Source organism: Watersipora subatra, chromosome 2 (genome assembly GCF_963576615.1).
Source record: "Watersipora subatra chromosome 2, tzWatSuba1.1, whole genome shotgun sequence".
Taxonomy (NCBI): Eukaryota; Metazoa; Bryozoa; class Gymnolaemata; order Cheilostomatida; family Watersiporidae; genus Watersipora; species Watersipora subatra.
Genome location: NC_088709.1, coordinates 32558795 through 32581049, shown reverse-complemented (window position 1 = coordinate 32581049; position 22255 = coordinate 32558795). Strand labels below are relative to the sequence as shown.

General features: G+C 37.7%; 2 protein-coding genes across 3 annotated transcripts in view; one reads left to right on the top strand and one right to left on the bottom strand.

Moving 5' to 3' along the window:
• Positions 1-480: 480 nt before the first annotated feature.
• Positions 481-18188, top strand: LOC137387157 (isoamyl acetate-hydrolyzing esterase 1 homolog). Of its 2 annotated transcripts, none has more exons than XM_068073478.1 (8): positions 481-572; positions 2097-2179; positions 3643-3698; positions 7598-7680; positions 10275-10411; positions 15047-15134; positions 16718-16842; positions 17818-18188. In XM_068073478.1, the coding sequence occupies exons 2-8, from the start codon at positions 2099-2101 to the stop codon at positions 17995-17997; spliced, it is 750 nt and encodes a 249-aa protein (XP_067929579.1). In that variant the 5' UTR covers positions 481-572; positions 2097-2098; the 3' UTR covers positions 17998-18188. The 2 variants fall into 2 exon arrangements, with proteins under 2 accessions (XP_067929579.1, XP_067929580.1); XM_068073479.1 differs by having other exon boundaries at positions 572-637.
• Positions 18184-22255, bottom strand: part of LOC137387158 (tetraspanin-13-like) — a 16322-nt gene continuing 12250 nt past the window's right edge. Inside the window, exons 4-5 of the mRNA XM_068073480.1 lie at positions 20767-20943; positions 18184-18625 (exon numbers count right to left, since the gene is read on the bottom strand). Coding sequence (XP_067929581.1) covers positions 18551-18625; positions 20767-20943 — 252 coding nt within the window. The 3' untranslated portion in view covers positions 18184-18550. The remainder of the gene's footprint in view (positions 18626-20766; positions 20944-22255) is intronic.

Below are 22255 nucleotides of genomic sequence, written 5' to 3'. Positions count from 1 at the left end.
TTGTTCATTCCATTCTGTACTGCATTTTCATCTGCTAAGGGAAAAAGTTGGCTCAATAACCTTTTACGCAGCTGGTACACCGATACTGGACTGCTGAGGACATTCACCTTTAGAGCCTTTAAAGCTATAAAAAGATCTGTCAGTAATAGTTGTTAAGAAAAAAACTGTGCTTTCCATGCAGGGTACTTTTAGGAAACACCCAAATCACAGGCTTTTTTGTGAAGCTGTTGCGACATTTTTTCTGTATGGCTCCAATACAACATATTGTTTTATGGCAAGCTTGTGTGACATGCATAGTAGACCTGTCACTTATCAATCAGTGTCATCAAATGCACTTACTCATCCAGTAACAGCATACAAACATGAGTCATTCAATTCTGATAGCGGCTTGTCTTGATTGGTCACCTTCTCCACAGCTGATCACGTCGGGAATTCCGGATTTGTGATTGACCTAATTATAGGCATCGGCTAGTAACGAGCGTGAGAACAAACGTCGTAGCGAGCTTTTCAATAGGGACCAGCCAAGTATTTATAATAGACACTAGGGGCTTGGCTTATACATACAAAACAGAGTAAGTACCCAGGTATAGCGTGTGCTAAACTAAGTTGTGTAAGGAACTAGGTTAGAGCTGAAGAGGTGGGTTATATGTATGGAGTAGTATGGTAATTATATCTAGGGTGACCACAACATGGACATAATAATTCAACTTTGTCAGTGTTTGTGCGTATTATGTTATTGCATGTTTGTGCCGCTAGATCTGGGCATGCATCGAGTGGCAGCAGGTTATTATTATCAACGCTGTTTGAGATATTAGTGATAACTAGCAGTTTCAAGTACTCTCAACTGTATTGTCATCAGCTGCCAGAAGAATATTATGCAATAGTGCCTAAATACTAGGCTATGCATACACTGGTACATGTTCTTTTCAAAAATACATTTGCTAAGTTTTCATACAGCGATAATGTATCGACACCTGGATGCGCCAGTGCTGAGGCGCTACGTTTGGCCAACACTCACGTCATGTTTCCATAGGGCGCTATTAGCCTACGGTTATTCAATAAATTGTGTTAGGTTGTATCAGATAGTCGAGGAAGTTTTCGATTGCGCTGGGTTCATACAGCCTTCTCTTCAGTTTCAAGTAAAACGGGGAGATTAGAGAGTTTCAACAACAAAAAATTTCTGCATATGAAGTAACAAAAAATCAAGACCCATGCGCACGCACAAGTGCGACACTATTGGTCGCTATATCCGTTTTCATGGCACAAAGAGTGCTTCACACAGCGTTTTGCTTCAAAACAGCGATACTGAATGACGTCAGAGAATCGCATGGCTGTTCCGCCGAGTTCCGATGGTGCCGAGTTGCTACGCTATCGCTGTATGGAAACTTGTAAATGTTTAGTTTTACCAGTTGAAATTATTTGTGCTTTGCGCTGCATAAAATTGTCATAGTAGAAATCTGCTGCTGTAATCTCATTGTTGAGTTTACAAATTTCGTATCTCTTTCCGTTGTCATAACTGCTAACTGGTGAGCACCTGCTGTACAACTGGGTGAACATCTCGGCATTCAGAATAGTTTTTGATTGCACAAAAATGGATTGCATAAAAACGCTGCTTTGTCTAATGCTGACTTTGTCTAATGCTGAAACATTACAATATCTTAGGTTACAGGTCAGAGTGTTCGCTGCTGTTCCCTCAAGAGGTCAGTACTTCAAATCCAAATAGACTGCAGTGTTTCATTAAGTCAGCGGAGCATTGACAGGCATCCTAATAGGCATGTCAGCCAGTAGAGTAAATGTCAGGGTAATCATCTAGACAGCAACTGGCAGCATTCACTATAATGGATACGCTTGATTTGCCTTGAGATAAATTTGTACATGTCTTATTTGGAGCTTGCAGAAGGCAGCTGCAGGAGAAAAAGTTAATACATGTAATTTAAACGTGACTTGTAGTGATTCAGCATATTATGGGAAGAGCGAAGAGCCCGCCCGCTTATCAGTGTCAGTAGGTACTATCGAGGCTATTATTTTATGCATGCTGTCAGCTGTAGTTATCACCCCTTTCTGTCTTCATCCATCCATGAGTACATGCTTAGCAGGGATGGCAGATAAAGCTGGTCAAGCGCTGTCAAAGCTAGTCAAATGGCCAAAGATTTTGTTGCTAGGTGACTCACAAACACAGGTTAGTTTAACTAATTTGTAGTTAACATCATTGCTTAACATCAGTAGTTAACGTCATAAGAATGCCAACTATACACTAGTCTAATCATGATGCTAAATATAAACCCTAGAGGATGAGGCCCAAGGGCTTAATTTTATCCAGCTAATCTCAGAGCCAACATTGTCAGCGGCAGCAGGTACTAGATGAATGCTGCTTCCTGGCTAGTGTATTACTTCATTTCGACATTTCCTGATACCATTGACTATAAAAATCTATTTCCTCACTCTTTATTTCTGTATCTAAATGAGTTTTATTGTGAACGTATCAATTGGTCAAGGTTAATATCTCAGCTCCAGTTTTAATCGTTCTCAGTTCTTTGAATGTAAAACTTATAACCAGTCTTCAGAGACTGAGCAGTTGATTCTGCAGAAATATTTACCGATTTAGGTTGAGAGTGTCTGATCTGTTTTCTTTTAGTCACTCCATGAGTTATTAGTGGCGTTGCCATATTCCACAAACAACTGTCATTTATATGTCATCCTATGTTTGTCATTAACGTGTTATTTGTCTAAATTCAACAATCGAAGAGCATCATTGTTGACTCTCATGTTATCATTGTTGTGTAGGAACTGAGAGTTTACATGGAAATCATACCAGGTGTGCTGTTGGATTCTTCTTGTATTAGGGGCTAACAGGTTTTTGGTGTAGGACATTGCGGTTGTATGCTTTTTGGGGAATCGTGGTAATTTTGACTTGATTGAGTGACCTGATAATACCTCAATGTTACTGTGTTAGTCATACTGTGTTAGTCAAAAGCTGCTGAAATCAGCATGTAGTGGATAACTAGAAGTTTATGGATGCTTTTATCCCGTATCCTAATCCACATTCGAAATTTCTTGATTTTTTACAGATTTTTAATTCGCATTTCTAAAGGTTGTGAGTAGAGAACTCAAAAGCACCTCAAAAGTGCCTAAAGGGATGCTTTGTTTCTGCATTTGTGTTACAAGTTGCAAAATCCTGCGTAAACTATGCCCAGAATATTTGTAAATATCCCTCCACACATATGACAAGCATCTTTTTCTATTCCGTGACGTCCCATACCTCATCCACCATTATATGTTTCAGTTTATGAACTTTCTGTTACTACAACCTTCAATTCACTATCCTGTCCCCTCCACAATACTATTAGATTATCAACTTCTAAAACACGTCTGTTCAACTCACTCAATAATTCCTGATGTCTGACGCTTCATTTTTTTTCTCGCACGGAACGAAAAACATAATTTTGCTGACGATTGCTAATTTGAATGAAAAGTTAAACATACAAGCTTGTACAGTAGTCACTTACAGCGAAAGAACTTTGGTTTTTTTTAAGACAGAATCTGCAGGATCATTCATTTAAATGTTTTGAGCAACAAAAAACCGTTTATTGAATTCCTGGCTTCCCTAAGTCACCAAACTGTTGCTATGTTGGTTGGTTTCAGGGTGGTTACTCAGAAGAAGGCTGTTGGGTGTCTATGGTATCTGACCACTTCCAGAGGTGAGCTTACCTTGTCAGCCTAAGGTCTAGCACAGCATCTTTCTCAGCCATATACATAGGAGATTTTATCATTCATTGTAGATAGTTAGCGGGGCTCTGTAAACAACCCCTCAAACATGAAACTTGGCTTTGGATTGCTTGTCTAAAAATGAAGATTTCATCCAATGCTATGAAGCCTTGAAACCAGTAATTAATTGAATGTAATTCACACCCCAAATTAGTTATATAACAGACTAAAATGCTGTCATGAATTAATAAAATAACTATACTATTTAAAAATAAAAGTGCGGCGTAATTATTTGAGATTTTAATTTAATTTTAATCTATTTAATAATTATTTAATTATTAAAGCTATGTAATTATCTCAGCTGGTTTTCTTTCCATAGCAGTTCCAACTATTTCGAACTTGAAGACCAGATATAATTCTAGAATTATTTGAATAGGTAGATAAGCTCTAACTGATTTATGCAAGAACAGGAAATGATGTTTTATTTCGCTCAGACAAGAAAGTGCGAAACAACAAGTCAGGAGTAGACAACTCCAAAAATAACCAATTGAACAATTATATTTTAGGTTTACACCTGCAATTCTGCAAACTAGATCAGAATTAAACAGTAATAACAACTGTTAAATGTGACAGCACTGTCTTTAAGTTTAATCTGTGGCTGACGACCTGTCCACAAACTCACGGTTTCGGCAAAATGTTTGCTCATCGAGTCATATCAGATTGGTCGATCTAGAGCAGCAACAGCTGCAGAAGGACTGTAGTTAGGGGACATTTGCTTTGAAACACGGCGGAGTGAAGGCAGTGATTGTATTTTACTATATAGTCTGTGTTTACAACTCATTCTTGTCTTTAAAAACTCATCAAACAGTGTTTTGAAGTGACTAATATTGATTAGTATGAAGTTAGACTGAGTGCACAGTTCAGGATCTATGGCTACTCCCAATCATATATCTTGGTGTGTGTGTGTCAGCTACATGTACTTTTTCAACATGCTGTCAGGAGAGGCCAATGACCTATCAACAGGCATTTTGGCTGGACAGTAAAATGCTGTCAGCAAATTGAAAATCTGTGAGCAGCGTATATTCAGGCTGTTGGCATAACATAAAAGGGTTTTGCTAATGAAACTGTCATGGTCTAAGGTCTAGATCACACAAAACAGAATAACAGGACATCATTTCTACTAATCGAAATCATGAGATGCTTTTATGTTCATCACGTGAAAGCGTATGAGAGACTGACATAGACTGACAGGTGTGATTAGTCGGTGCAGGAGGTGATATGCAATTATAGAGGGTATTCAGGTTTATCAGGTTACACATACTAAATTTTACTCATTTAGAAAGGAAATTTCTAATTGTTCATACATTGTTTCTTTCAAAGAAATAAAATATTTATTCCAATTATATTATATGTGGTTATCCCTGGATGATAACAATTTTTTAGAAGGATTAGAGTCTTGCTCTTGTTGCTGAGTTCCTCATGTAGGACAAAAAAGTAGGTTTTTTCCTTGTAGGGCTTATGTGTGCATGATATACATATAGCCTTCAGATTTCTAATGCAAGCCCTTCAAATTGTGCTAAATTTATGGTAGTTTTGAGAGTCTTGACGCACTCTGTTACCTGCAATCTTGAGAACTCAACTCCTCCATATTTTAACTTATGCTCTGCTTCTAATAATCATCATTAACGTAGAGTAGTGTGTTAAATAAACTGGACATCGTGTTGGAAAACTAAAAGCTCTCATTTACGACATTAAACTACTCTCTTCATGTAGAAGTTTATATAATTAGTTTTATGAATGGAAAATATTTAAACTAAAAATATATTTTATGATTTCATTTATTTGATTAAATGTTGCCAAATATATGATTTGAAATAAGCAACTAAAATGTATGTGATGTGATTATGTGATTGTATCTGTACAGGCTATCTTCAACCATTAGAAATGAAACTTTCAGAATTTAGACTATATAATAATCAAAAAATAAAATTTTACAGCTTACGGCTTCCATATTTAAAATCAGGGCAAAATGAGGATTAGTTTAATATATAATTTATGGTTATTGACTAAATTCACAATGAGTAATGTTGTAATTAAAAATTTTGGTTTTCCAACAAAAGGGTCCAGTTTATTTTGCACGCTATTGTATATAATTTGTCATAAAATACATATTTAAACAAGATTTAAGTTTGGTAACATTTAATCATAGTTTTCAAATCTAACATAGTATCATCATAGACTTGCTAATTAGTGCTGTTGGTTGGGCGCAGTGAGTATTAGACGGCTAGTAGAGACCTAAACTAAGCTGAGTTATTAAATGGAGACACGGCAGTAATGCTATAATTACAATCAAAGATGAGCCTGGCTGATGCTGTCACAGACTGGATTGATCAGCGCTAATTACCATAACGCTGAATCAATAATCATCTTTCCTTGTCTCCTTCAGCAAACTTTGAATATTCTGTTGATGTCAGCATCGGACAAACAGGAAACATCTTAAGGAGGATGCGTTACTTTAGTAAACTGTTAAACAAATGTGCTGAGAAAGTCTCGTTTCATTTCTTTTATGCATTTCTCATAATTGTCTCTGTTATCGACTGGTTGACTGGTTGTTTTATCTAGAATTAGTTGAATATTTAAATTGGGATCGTAATACTTTAGCTATTTTAGAATTGTTTAGTTCTGAGTTTGTAAAGAAATTCTAAATTTAGGAAAGCAGCTCTGGTTTCTCTAAAATCGGAGCCGCTTTTTTTGATTTATGATCACTCTCATATCCTAGCAGACAACCACATGGTGTGTTGTCGGTGCGTTTAATAGTTGCCAGACGTGGCCGAGGTTGCCAGACGTGGCCGAGGTTGCCAGACATGGCTGAGGTTGCATAAAAATTAGTTTTCAACTTGTTACAGCCATATCAGAAATTCGTTAAAAGCTTTTGTTTGTCGACCTATATAATGACCTATATAATGACCTATGTATTCTAGAAAAAGGCAGAGTTCTTTGGTTGTTTATGGCAATCATCGAAATGGGAAAGATTTTTGGACATCATTTCTTTTTAAATGCTGTGTTGATATTTAAGAAATATATTTAAGGAATAGACATCTGGTATAGGTTGCTGATAAGGAATCTGCAAATCATTGATGCCTTATATGTCTTTGTTGGTATGTAAGAGCACTTTGCTTTTTGTTTTATTTTTTTCATTTGAGGGTCATCACCGGAACATTTTCAAATCATGTGTTGGCTCTACAATTTCTTGGACTCTATGCATGGAGCTCAAATTATAAGCTAAAAACTGGCTATAGTTAATAAGCTGAGATAAGTGATCTATTGTACAGAGTAGTTGTCCTCTCTTGTTACTCCATGATTTGCTAGTTGCATTGTGTCTACTATGGTTGTTATTGGAAAGGTAATGGAAATAGTTGTTCAGCGTGCCAGCACTATAAATCTTGCATGGAAATACCCTCTTATCATACTCATTTAGCCTTTGCTCCTATCAGGCTGCACTTTCTCTATGCAAGGTCATAAGTGCAACGTTCCTTGTTGTAAGCCCAGGCAAGCGGCTGTCAAGCTCATGTTTCAGAGAGAAGTTTTCTTAGCTACTTTTATATAAAGGTGGAATTGCAATATACATGTAAATGTTTTATTTGTATTAATAACTAGACCTCTCCAATTTGCTGCATAATTCGCTAAATAAACGATACTTTTTGAATAGTTGGTAGTGAATAAAGTCTAGCAACAAAAACCAGTTATCTTAATAATTTTGCCAAACTTGCCTAAAAGGAAGCGACATCTATTAAAAAAGATCACATTTTTGGAGTTGTCTACTCTTGAGATTATCAGTCTGATATGATTCCACAGCTACACTTGTAGTTATAATAAGTCAGTGTGCTTGTAGAAAGTGTGATGTTGTGAATCGTGGCCTCGAGGGGTACAATGTGAGATGGCTGAAGGAGCTCCTCCCTGCTCTCATCGATGAAGGTTAGTTTGTGATGCTGGATGTGTTACGGCTGACTACCACAATCTCAACAAAATCTAGTAGAGAAATATTGTACAACTCTTTAAAAGTGACATATAAACTATTTCTCTACACAAAACCGATGTTGCACTTATGGCCTTGTGTAGAGAAAGTTCGGGATTATAGGAACAAAGGTTAAATGATTGTGAAGAAGATATTTCTTTGCAAGTTTTATAGTGATGGCATGCTGAACAACTATTTTCATTACTTTTACAATAACAACTGTAAAATAATGTAATGATAATAATAAACAATAATACAATAAACAATAATATTGTAACTAGCAAATCATAGAGTAACAAGAGAGGACAACTATTCAGTACATACAATAGATCACTTCTCTCAGCTCAACACTTATAGCCAGTTTTTGGTTTACAATTGGAGCTTCATGCATAGAATCCAAGAATTGTAGAACAAACTCATGAATTGAAAATATTCCAGGGATGACCATCAATGGATAAAATACTGCTTGTAAAATTATATCCGTAGCGTTCCTAAAAATTCATAGCCTTTTAATAGTTTTTACATAGATGTGAAGTTAACAAAATCAAATGAAATAAGTCACTATGGCAAGTAGCAGACCTATACATGGGCCGGATTAGCCATGAACAAGGTAGAGCATCAGCTAACCCGGTGGTTAAAGCTTGTGGATTTTACTAATCGTGAAAATCAGTTTACAGTAAATTAAATGAGCAGGTTGTAAACAGGGCATAGATTTATGTTTCCATAGAGCCACTCCACTCAAGAGCTATTATCCATAAGTTTCATTTACAGTATAAGATTTGACCTGTGAACTAGCAATTTAACAGCCTGTTTTTTTAAAAATACTCATTCAATTCATCTTGCTTCATTTCATGCCCTTATCTACCTTGCTAAAGGTTTCTCTTTTAATATGGTGGAGGATTTGCTGGTTTCATATTTCACTCACCCTGTCGTTCTCGTTCCAAATGTTCATTTTCAGTTTCAGTCAGTTTCAATCATGTTTATGGTTCAGTTTGAGTCACTCTGTTAACAATAATCTCACAGTTGTTATCTGTTACACGCTGAACTGGAAGTGACGTGCAGCTCAGGAACTTGCGGTTGATTGTCAACCAGTTTTATAGACAGCCATTTTGAATAGTTTGCCTGCCCAAGTATAGGGATATTATTGACATTTCACCGAGAGTTTAAATAAACAGTGTGGTCTCCTTTCTGTGAAAGGAAGCTGCTTGCCTCATGTGAACTGCTGAAAGAGTCACAGTTTCTGCTGAGCTGTGTTTACATTTAAGAAGAATTTAAAAATAGATTTTCTTTTCTTAGTATATGAATATATGCTTGCAATTGGTTTTAGTTAATTTTAAATTAATTGCTATATGCATTGGTCGATTAATCACACCCTTTTCAGCCCTTCTAACATGAAAAATAGAGATACGATACAATCTATCAGGTATCACTACTGCTCTTGTAAATTCATATCAGGTTTCAGACACTAAGGTATGCGCTGTTTACGAGTTGCCTAGAAATGATCAATTTTGTTTATTCAAGTGTAAACAATAAAAACCAAAACATAAACTCAGGGCTGAGCTGGTAATTGAAGTGTAGAAGTATTGCCTGTATAAGTGACAACTCAACAATAGTATGAAATAAGGTTTAAAAACTATAAAAGAATCATGATTAAATTGCATAAAATAAAACATCAATGCAAGATAATAAATAAATGTTTTGTGTTTTTTCATTAAAAAATTGTTAATCGAGGTAATGATACAAGTATCTCAAAGCTAATTATACTCAGTGTAGCGGCAGCCGTAATAACTGGCAGACATACAAGACTAGAAGACTTGTTGCTGACATAACAGGTACCAAAAGTTGAAACACTGTCACATTTCATTAGCTTTTGCGCTCCAGTAGTGATGGTTCGTACACTAACAGGAATCTAAATTTGCACTCAGATGATCGTAATGCAACAGTATAGAAAAGAACACCATCAACTTTTTTTTTAATATCTATCTGCTGGGCAGATAAACCAAATATTGGTTTATTTGCCCATAATTTTAGTTAGCTACTCACACTAGTAGTAAGATACTAGTTACAGTAAATAATGGTAATACAACAATAACATGTTAACATATTTATCTACGAAAGTGAAGGACAGCTATTGTCTATCATAAGCTGTTTCCATCCCGTACTCGATGTTGGTCCTTATAGCTGAAACATTCTAATTTTTATTTCAAATTCAGGATTGGTCAGACTAGTGCGATATCCAATAATCATAAAAAACAGTTGGCAGAATGTTCTAGAAATAGTAATAAAGTCAAGGACAACTTTTAAGCTGTAGAATATTCTAGATTAGGTTACAACAACCATCCTGCGGAAGAATTTGGAAATGATAACAATTAAAACAACCCTGTAGATTGTTTTAAATGGCAACATCTCTTTTAAATGGTGACAACTACGAAGCTTGAGAATATTCTAGACTTGGTAGTCACTGCTATTTGTCAGAATAATCTAAAAATGATGGCAATGACCTTCCTATAAAGATTTCTAGACCAATCAAGAATATCAAATGACTCTGTTGCAGATTTGGCTTATGAGTGTCAAGCCGTAACATTGTTCCTAGGATCCAATGATGCAAATACTCCCGACAGAAATCCTGAACATCATGTCCCTCTGCAAGAGTTTGAGGACTCTCTCATCTGGATTGGTCAAAAACTCATGGTATGATCTATACCACCACTGGCTATCAGAACTCCAGTTATGAGGTGTTCTTGAGCTTGAAATCACGCTAGCTTTCTGGTTGGAAATACGATGGGACTGCACTGCCTGTCAATTCCAGATGAGTCTGGTTATTATTGGTTTACTATTAAGCTAGCAGTCCCGTGTGCTATTAGAGATCATCATGTGTAATAACTAGGCGCACAGTTATTCTTTGATGAGGAAATGTGGTCGGGTGGTGCAGTGGTAGTGCACTTGGCTGGGAATCCGAACATTGTGGTTTGACTCCTGTGCAGTGCAATCTTTTTTCTCGCACTCTCAACATGGCGACGAACGAACGGACACGGCTCTTATTATAGTAAAGACTGTACAGCGTACAGTGAAGTGTAAAGCTTTCTCAAATAATTAATGAACAAGACAAGCCTATGTTGTTTAAAAAGTTTAATATTCAGTTTATTGACAGAAACCTTATTAGCTGCGTCCATCTTGATAGTTGAGAACAAAAGTGAGAGCTTTATATGAAAAAGCTATGGTATCAATAAGCAACAAACAAGCTTTCAGAAAGCGCAATGAGAAAGCGCTAATTAAACTATAAAACTGCTGTTATAGCAATAGCATATGCGTACAAAACCTCTGGTACAGCGACTTGCCATCAACCTTGAACCGGTAGATGTCACCAGAAGTATTGCTACTTTCATTGGGTTTCCAGTGACCTTGACTGCAGTCACACATTCGTAACATTTCATTCTCGAAGCTCTACTTTAAAATATGCGAAATGCCTCTATGGTTGTTTCCATTGTTGTAAACTTAGGCTAGGTTGTTCTAGAGCTACTCTGACTTGCCTTAATGTGTTTTACTGTTAAATCGCTTGTGGAGGAGAATGCCTGACATGTGACAACAGGTCGGGGTTCAAATCCCACCAATGGTGACAGGAATGACATACATCATTAAATTGCTCTCTGCAACTGGACATGTCTCCAGTCATCTAGGTTCTTTTGTCATTGAAATTAGACATGTTCAGTCAAGATCACAGAGGCATCGTTTTTGCTCCTAAAAAACTCACAGCCTCTTAATTGCAATAAGCAAAGCAGACATTATACTCGATGTTTGAGGGATTGCCCACTCACGTAATCTGGCTGATTGTTGGTGGCATCCACAATTAGATTTGGATTAGCAATAGATTGGGTCAAATGGTATAATAAGTCTTTTCTGGTTTTATCATCATGTTGTTCGCTGTAATAAAAATATAGTAATTAATAGCTTAGATATTACCTTAAGGACCGAGCTCGTATGACAATTTACTTATATCTCAAATCAGATTACCCTGTATATAATAACTAAATGCAAACTAGCCCCTTCTCATCTTTTGAAAAAAAACACCTCAAAACAAAATACATGTATTACAACAGAAAAAAGTTTTTGTAATGGCTCTAATTCACCACCTAGACTCGTAAAGTACCAAATACCTATCTAGATGTTATTATCTACATTAGAATGTAACATTGTTACGTACAGCACAGTATGAAGTTTTCACCTTCGAGGCAGACGGTAGCGGCTAACATCAATGTGAGGAAGACTTGATAGCAACACGTTCGGTACGCTACACTTTTGTGACCCTGTGTGACATGAAATTTAAATTTAACTCAAGTGAACTTAACTTACTAAACACACACTTGAAAATAAGTTTTAACTTTACCCTGAACTTAAATCTAATTTTTATTTTTTTACTTTTTACTACTCTTTTGACTCTCAATTTTATCCAGCCTTGTTAAAGCTTTTACAAACTTATCCAGCCTTGTTAAAGCTTTTACAAACTTATCCGACAAGAAAAACTGAGTGATACTGTTCTCATAAGTGACCTTCCACATTCTCAGCCACGTAGCAGCAGCTTTGAGAACTTTCTTGTATACTGAGGCAAAAATTTGCTTGTAATTTTCCTTATATCTCAAATTGCTTGTATGTCAGGATACTTGTATCTCAAGTTATTACTGTATTTTGCTTACGATGTGCTTACGATGTGCTTACAATGTGCTTACAATGTGCTTACGATGTGCAGTTAAATCGTAAAAATTTAAGTGTTTACTAAACGGGTGTTGAAATAGACGATATTTGTCAAATATCAAAATATAAAGACTAAAAGTATTATTTGTAACAAATATATTGTAAACTGGAACTCAAAGGGTCAGTAGGTTTGTTTCTGCAGTGAGGAACTAGAAGAGCCACCTGCTTCCTAGTAATCCTGCTGCAGTTCAACACACATTATTTTTGTCCCATTACCTGTCACAGCTACCTGTCACAGTTATCCATCATAGTTCCTTGTCACAGCTACTTGTCACAGCTACCCATCATATCTACCTGTCACAGCTACCTGTCACGACTACCTGTCACAGCTACCTATCACAGCTACCTGTCAGGTTTACCCGTCACGTCTACCTGTCACAGTTATCTGTCACAGCTACCTGTCATAGCTACCCGTCACAGCTACCTATCAGGGCTACCTGTCACATCTACCTGTCATGTCTATCTGTCACAGTTATCTGTCACACTTATCTGTCACAGCTATCTATCATGTTTATCTATCACAGCTCCATGTCACAGTTACCTGTAACAATTAGCTTTTAAAGGTATTAGATTTTGCTAGTTTTTACTGTATGCTGTAATACCACTGTTGCCCCTCAAGAATTCTATGTAAATTGTGAAGTGAACCGGTGCTCTAAAGTGCCAGTTCATGTTATGTTCTGATTGGTTGAAGCACTGCTATCATTTCTTTGGCTTTGTGGCAACAAACTCACATCATTCTATTAGTACTTAATGATTATATAGGAGTTTCATATCATTTTGATTGGTTGGTAGGAGTTTCATATCATTTTGATTGGTTGACAGGAGTTTCTTATCATTTCGATTTGTTCTAAAAAAAACATATACCATTTTTATTGGTTGTTAGTTTATCCCTCTCAAATGCTTGCACACTGCACTTCCCCAAATGTAGTAAAATGTATATAAGTTCCTTATCTTATGTCTCTGTTATTATTAATATGTCTATATACAATATATTCTTGTATGAACAGAGTTTATCTTTTCCCATGTGAATAGTATCACTCCACTTAGGCATATCATGTCCATGTGTTCAGCCTCAAGCTTAGACAAGGAATTATTATTGATCGTACTTATAAATCTACCTCGCTGTGGATATAAGAAGAGCTGCTGCTAGGTGATTGTGCCAGCAGACCTGGATACAGTACGCATTTCCTCTTCATTATAATGTTTTTGTTTCTTGCTAGGGTGTTTATGCGTTACTTTTCAGTGAGACAATCAAGCGTTTGCTATCAATAATTATGTTTTATAATATACTCCTAGTTGCGCTCTTTAGCCAATCAAGTTGCGGCAAAGTTTCATGCTATGGATTATTGGGCCGTTCACACGACCAGCGGTCGCTGTTCTCTTTAGTTTGAGAAATAGATAACAAGAAATAACCAGCCAATGATAGCTTTTAACAGAGGTCAGAGGTTAGCTCAACTGGCGAGACAAATTATTCGATTTGATTAGAAATTTTTTTATACTTTTGGAGCTACAGAAATATTGTCAGTTTAGCACCTGATAGTCAAAAGCCTTGATCTCCTACTGTTGGTTGACTTCTATGTGTCAGTAATGTGCCAGTACCCGACAGTCTCATGTACCGTGAAAGATAAAGTGCAGTGAGTAACTATGCGCGCAATTAGGTATTTGGTATTGTCTAATACGGCTGACTGGGTGCAGATGATACCCTGTTAAACTAGTAAGATAAATGGTGCTAGTTCGAATCCCATACGATAGCATCTTATTTCACAACCTCAAGCGTGTGTTCGGACGAACAGACATGACCCTAATAATAGTAAGAATTCCATATATTAATCTTCAACAGGAGATAGAAAATGTGAATTATAATCTATTGTAAAAAAACTGACCGAGTTCCTCTACTTGCTCCCTGAGAATCAAGCCACTAGAGTACAAGGCATCGAGAACATATATTTTACAAACATATACATATATATATATAAGTACAGCTAAATATGCAATGTAGTGAGTGTATGGGTGGGTTGAGATGATCAGATATTACTGTAGCTGGTGGAGTTTTAAATATTTAGAAATTCTTTAAAAGGCAGAAGATTAATCTAGAACGAAAGTTTCTTAATCACTGGGCAACCTTTGAACATCTTAATATAGACAGTTTCGATCTTCCAACTGTAATTGTTTTCTATGATTTGATTTTTAATTTTTCACCCCAGTTTCTATGGACTATGTTCAATAGCCTTTCCATATGTGACTTGTTCTGTAACTTTTATCAGAAGTTTATATTTTATGGTTTTAACGCTAGTTTAATCCATGGTACCCAACCGAATCGACTATCTGTGGTTATCAACTGCACTGTGACATACATTGTGTTTCATTGAATTTTTATCGTTGGCTTATTCTGCGGTTTTTAACAGAAACTGCTATCTATCGTTTTTAAGTTTAATTTGTATCTGTAGTCTGCAGTATTTCTGCTTATACGCTCTCAGATAGCAGAACTTTTCAAAACTTCAAAATATATTTCTCTGCATGCGCGGAGTTGTCATACCAGAAGGTTTAGCAATCGATTTTAGCCAACTTTTGATGTAGGAACTCGGGGTAGATGCAGAGAAGATAATATTCATTGGTCCTCCACCAGTCGATGAAGAGCTCTGGAGGGAATCTCTCATCAAAGACGGTGAGCAGACTATATGTTAGATTGTATTTTACAGAGTAGCTTGACCTATTTCTCTGAGTTTGTATTAGTCTTGACCTGTGGTTCTTAATCTTGTTGGACGCTCTGAACTCCACCGGTTAATTTCGTATGCACTTTTACCGATTCCCTCTATTCTAAAAAATATATGATTCTTTTCATATTTAAGATATGGGTATATATTTTACTGGTGCACAAAATTAACTGCGTTCAAAGAACAAATTAAATACACTGTATGAACTCACAACAAATTACGTATATTTTCATAAAGACCTGACCTTGCGAATCAAAATGACTTCCGCTGTTACCTATGAGAGTTCTCTATCGAACCCTTGAGGCTGACTCACCATACCCCCCTAGGGTTCGGGTTGAACTCAGGTTAAAAACCACTGATTTAGACTATAGACTGTGCAGAGAATATGGGCTATGTTTATGTTACACTTAATATGCTGGCTGATTTTGTTAAACCTGTCGCAGTCATTTGTTTTGGTAACTGCACTGTTGAAGGATGAGTTCTACTACTGCTGGAGGTTTAACACTTTTGAATAGTGTTTTTAGTGTTACATTAGGTAAAAATTAGTGAGGAACATTTTACTATGAAAATTCAACAGCCCATTACTAAGTCTTTAGTCAAGTTCCTTGAGTAGAAGTATAAGATCGAAACAGCATTTCAGGCGTGGTTAAAGGCTGGTTCACACTATACCGTCATATCTCGGTGTTGATTCCACAATACTTCCGGTGATTGTCGATGATAACGGTGTTCACACTATCACAAACCCATCCGCATTTGCATCAGTGACGTAGTGTTATCATTTTCTTTTTAAATTGTCGCGAAAAAATTTCTTTGTTTTCGCGGGACTGAAGTCAAATACTAGTCCCACAGCAACGGTCACAAACAGAAATAAATAAATCACGGTATCGGCGACTGCGAATTGCCATCGATGAAATGAAGTATGAACTACACAGTATGAACTACACAGAAATAGAAACAGTACCCAGAAATAAACAATCACCTTCATTCGAAAGTTGGAATGGTAGATGTGGTATACCTTATGTTGATATTTTCTGCGCAAAATTTTTTTATTTGTGCATTGCTGGGCATTCAGTTTACCTTACATGGGAATCAAACCCAGAGCATCAGACTCAGATGCAAGAGTGCTACATATTTGCCACTGCACCGCATGGGCACCTTTCTGCTTTGCCGGATATTTCTCCACATAGTAATTACTCATGACAATCTCTCACAGTGCACAAGACTGCAAGCGTACTACTGTATCTTTATTAGCAAATAATTAACGCTTAAGGACTTTACACAAGTAGCCTATATTACAAAGTTTTGTGGCTCGTGTACATCAATCGGGCTATAAAGGGAATAGATCCTCTACTGTTCCTTCCAAACTCATTGGAGCTCTCAAGTTAAATCCTCTTGTTATAACACTAGTAAAGTTCAATGAAGGGCCACTTTGTTTAGTCACTAGCATTGTTCATTTTACTGTTTCTGGTTGGCAGACATTTACATTTATCTATAAAAAAACCATTGTTTGGTAACTCGTGTGTTATATCTTCAGGAAGGCCTGGGGAGCATGGGATGAGAAATGAAATGTTAAACGACTATTCTGCAGCATGCGGTAATGCTGCCAAGTGCATCGGTGCAGGTTTTATTGACCTTTACTCAGACATGATGCAGCATGAGGTAAGTCAGTCTGCTAGCACCTAGTGATGATGCAGCATGTGGTAAGTCAGTCTGCTAGTACCTACTGATGATGCAGCATAAGGTAGGTCAGTCTGCTAGCGCCTAGTGATGATGGAGCATGAGGTAAGTCAGTCTGCTAGTACCTAGTGATGATGCAGCATAAGGTAGGTCAGTCTGCTAGCACCTAGTGATGACGCAGTATGAGGTAAGTCAGTCTGCTAGAACCTAGTGAAGATGCAGCATAAGGTAAGTCAATCTGCTAGCACCTAGTGTTGATGCAGCATGAGGTAAGTCAGTCCGCTAGCACCTAGTGATGATGCAGCATGAGGTAAGTCAGTCTGCTAGCACTTAGTGATGATGGAGCATGAGGTAAGTCAGTCTGCTAGCACCTAGTGATGATGCAGTATGAGGTGAGTCAGTCCGCTAGCACCTAGTGATGATGGAGCACGTGGTAAGTCAGTCTGCTAGCACCTAGTGATGATGGAGCATGTGGTAAGTCAGTCTGCTAGCGCCTAGTGATGATGCAGCATGAGGTAAGTCAGTCTGCTAGTACCTAGTGATGATGGAGCATGTGGTAAGTCAGTCCGCTAGCACCGAGTTAAGCAAGAAAGTTACAATTTCTATAGATATAGATATTATCTATAAAACCTATTCAGATTAAATACTACACATGAACGGTTTTGTATAATAGTCAGTCTCAGTGATTGTTGAGGCAATGTAAAATCGAAAGTTGAATCATTTGCTCGTGCCGATCTTGGGGAGATGGTACTGCAATTGTAATTCGCAATGCAAGTCTACTGCAGACACATTCTTTGCTCCACTCCCACGTCTTCCCAAGTCATATCGCTCATTATTACAAACTAATTATATCAATTTATAATATTCATTTTCACTAGAATTTTAAATTTTCAAGTAAATTCTCAAGTAACAGGAGCAACATCTGATTACATGACATCTTCATATTATTATCTGCAGGACTGGAAAAAGTATGTAAATGTGGATGGATTACATTTAGCCAAAGCGGGCTCGCAACTCCTTGCTCGTCTTCTTATTCTCAAACTGGAATCGATTACTCAAAAATGCAAGCAGATTTTTCCTGGGTATCAAGAAGTTGACAATAGCTGCCACGAGTTGAGCTTCCATTCCTATGTTTAACTGGTACCACAGAAAGTTGCTGAAGAAGTTGATTCACAACGTATACTAGCGTACAACGTACACTACAGCGATATCTTCTGCTTAAAGATAGCTCTCAAGGGGAGTAATATAATTTATACATATTTTGTAACCCTACATCAATATTTTTGTTATAATAAAATAAATGTAAGACAATGCCAACAAACCTCAAACGAACACTACTTGTATTTGACCGGTATTTCTTTGCATGACTTTGTCACACGTGCGTGTAGGACAGAGTATTTATAAAAGTAACAGCAGGCAAGAGATTAGATCAACTAAAGACACCATACTAGAAAGACGATTACATAGTGTATAGCGACTTGTTACAGCATGTCGCCACTTGTTAAGGCATGTCACAGTACATAAACTAAGACTATAGCATGAATTTTGATTGCATGGATAAAAAGGAGGATATAATAGGGATGAGAATGCGGAGCAGGTAGATAGCGTTGTAAGCCAGACTGCACGCTGACTAGAGATTAGTTCGTGTCCCTTTAATGACGCGGTTACAGACAACGCTGCCCGCGGCAGATCACAGGAAAGCATTTGGGTCAGCTGTTGGATCTTTCTGATTGCGGAATCGAGCTGCAAGCCAAACTCCAATTATCTACAACCACACAACCAGTGCTGGGTTTCAGAAGACGCTGTTGTGAGTTGAAAAGCAGTAAAAGATTGGATCGCAACAGTGCTTTGCAGAAAATCTCAGCTAAAAACCTGACAAGTTATAAATTCTATTCTAGCCCCATAAGATGAAACTGAATCAGAGAGATACATGCTACCCACAGAACAGGAAGAGAATTTAACACAGGACAACCATGTGGCAACTGCCTCGAGCTTTTACAACTAATAATATACAGTTGCCTTAATCCAACCATAACACCTTGACTAACCATGCCATTTATTACCACACACACATTTGCGAATCTTGCTGTCCTGAACCCACCAACATGTAACATAGAAATTGCCATAGACAAGGACTACATGCACTGGATCTACGAGCTGACTGTCTATAGGCGTGTGCAGTCGTACCTACAGGACTAGGTTACCCAGACTACAAGTACAGGTCAGGGTTACTCAAATAACTCCTCTGACCACGGTACCTGACAGTCATCACCACCCCAAATATCTGAAATATAGCAGCACATGCGCTAAATTGCCTGACGTTTAAACGAGAAGTGATGCCTAGCGATAGGAGGCTGCCAAGGAATAACAACAGTGAACGTGCTGCCCTCCTCGCTAGACTGAATTTATACACTGCATCTGATCAGAACAACCGATAGCAGTAGTTCCACCAAGCTGTATCAGAACATCTACATAGCTAAAATCTTAATTTATCATTTTGATGATTTGTGCTTTATAAGTGATTTAGCTAAGCAAGATTTCATTTAATCTTCTATACAAAACTCTTGAATGACAACAAAACTTGCCAGCAAGACCTCTTCAAAAACACGCTTTTCGATCAGCAACAATAATCCAACTTAAAAAATGTTCGATCAAATTGCCAAGTCACACATAACAGTTCTAACTATGGAATGATAAGGTAGTGACACACAAGGATGCTGTAGTAACTCGCTGATTTAAAAGTACATTAAAGGGGTAATGTTATTTGTACAAGAAAGGACAAGCACTTCCTAAAGTAAAGTAAACACCCTAGCAACTACTTATACAAATCATCTAAACTAGATGCGTGAGGGTGACGATGGAAACACGATGGAAACACAATGACAATAGGAAATGCAAACAAGGCAGCATAGCCAGACTGACATATTGAAAGCTATACTATAGTCTATAGTCTATACTCTATAGCCTCAATAGTACCACATACACCTGAATGTTTTAAGGACGCGCTACAGAACTTATAAAAGCAATAATAATAATAGCAATCAATAGGCACAGAAGGAACCTGGCCTATGGATAGAAACTTCAAGCCGTTTATCACGATGACAGTAATTCCATGGCAGAGGGAAAGAGTGTACCTAGTGGTACAGTATTATATAATATTGCTATTTAGTGTGTTACGTTGTTATTATTTGCTGCCATAAAAATGGATCAGTCAGTTGAAATATGCATCCAGTCTGACCTACCACCTCACCATCACCCTGGAACCTATCCTCTCGTAACCTACCCTCTCGTAACCTACCCTCTCGTAACCTATCCTCTCGTAACCTATCCTCTCGTAACCTACCCTCTCGTAACCTACCCTCTCGTAACCTACCCTCTCGTAACCTACCCTCTCGTAACCTACCCTCTCGTAACCTACCCTCTCGTAACCTACCCTCTCGTAACCTACCCTCTCGTAACCTACCCTCTCGTAACCTACCCTCTCGTAACCTACCCTCTCGTAACCTACCCTCTCGTAACCTATCACAACGTAACCTACCACTGAGCAACTTAACACCACATAACCTACCACCCCGAAACCTACTGCTATGTAACTTACTGCCATGTAACTTACCGTCTTGAAACTCACCAACATTTAACCTACACCATTGTAATCTACCAACTCACCCCTGTCTGAGCAATCGCCTCGCCTACTATAAATGCTATCAATTTGTCACCTTCACTTTGTAACTCCCTTCTAACATACCTTCTCACAACCAGTTGACCCAGTAACCTATGACAATACCAACTTGAAGGAACCTTGAATACACTGCATCTAGTCATCGGTTCTCCTGGCTCAAATGGTGACACCACAAACTGTACAAACCGCACCAAAACCATACAAGTATGGGATGATGTAAAACCTACCTCTGTGATGCTTATAAACAAGCCAATAGCACCCGTGACTTTGTAGCCAATGTTTAGATATTCCTTGAGATCATCAAAGCATGTTTCACATCTGCAGCCACTGATCATATTGTTAGACTGGCCACCACAGCATTCATATCGAGAGTCTATATCCCCCTGGCAGCATTCTAATGTACTCTACAAAAACAAAAGGGGTTCTTCTACGGTCTTCATCAGGGGCTCGCATAAACCTAAACCCAGGTTCACACTAATCATCTCCCGTAGGCACTACACTAACACGAGACTGACTAAACTATTTGTGCAGCTGTCCCTCTGCGTGTATAACCACATCCACCATCATATAAGGTAAATTTAGGTCCTGTTGAGAGCAAAACTTATTAATTCGAAAAAACTAGTCCGTGTGATGACCTTCTACTGCATGAAAGTGCCGATCTATACATTGCCTGTTGTCAGATGTAATGTATAGATCATGGGGAAGACATGACAGTCGAAAGAAGCATACGTAACCTCCAGAAGTAACCTCCAGAAGTAACCTCCAGAAGTAACCTCCAGAAGTAACCGCCAGAAGTAACCTCCAGAAGTAATCTCCAGAAGGCCATAATTTGTATGGGTTTAAACAGTATTCAGTGTGGACCAGACTTAGAGACTTTCCTATCAAAACACAAGTGAACTGCCAGTTAATTGACCATTAAAGATGGACTTGCAAAACATTTTAGTAGATTTTATCAGAACGTATCGGTATTTTTTATAATTTCTGATTGTTTTTAATGTTTGCGGTGATCTGACTGTCAGGTTGCTTCAAGATTAAAATTGACAAAACGTGATCATGAGTAAAATGCTCCGATGAAGCGAAAGTGTGAATAATAGAAAATTGTTGATACTTTCTGATAAAATCTACTAAAATGTTGCGCAAGTTCACCTTAAAGGCTGGTTCACCGTATGTCGGCATTTTCCTGTCGGCATTCATCGTTTATGTGAACCGTAAACCGATAGCATCGACGAAGCAAGACGGATACTTCGGGAAAGTTTGCAGCTGTCAAACTTTCCCTATAGTTCTCCAAGCCTGTATCAACGACCGCCTGTATGATGTGCATAATTTCAGAGATGGTAATTTGTTGTCTCAAATAGCACAATCTGTTTATTTCCATTTATGATAGTTGCGAAGGAATAGTATTTAATTCAAGTCCGCAAAAAAGAGTTGCAACAAATTCACACAAAAATTGAAAAGAAAAGTGAGAACACCACATCACGGAATATTTGTCGATGCAAACACGGATAGTTTCGTGATAGATTGAACATTGGTATCACTGACGATCACCGAAGTATTGTGGCATCAACGCCAAAATACTGCGATATAGTGTGAACCAGCCTTTAAGAAGCCTGCCTACTAAGACACAGATGAACTGCCAGTTAATTGACAGTTCATGATAAGACTGTAGCTATAAGCTATCAGAAAGAAATTTGTCAGATCCTACCGCTGGCCGGCAAT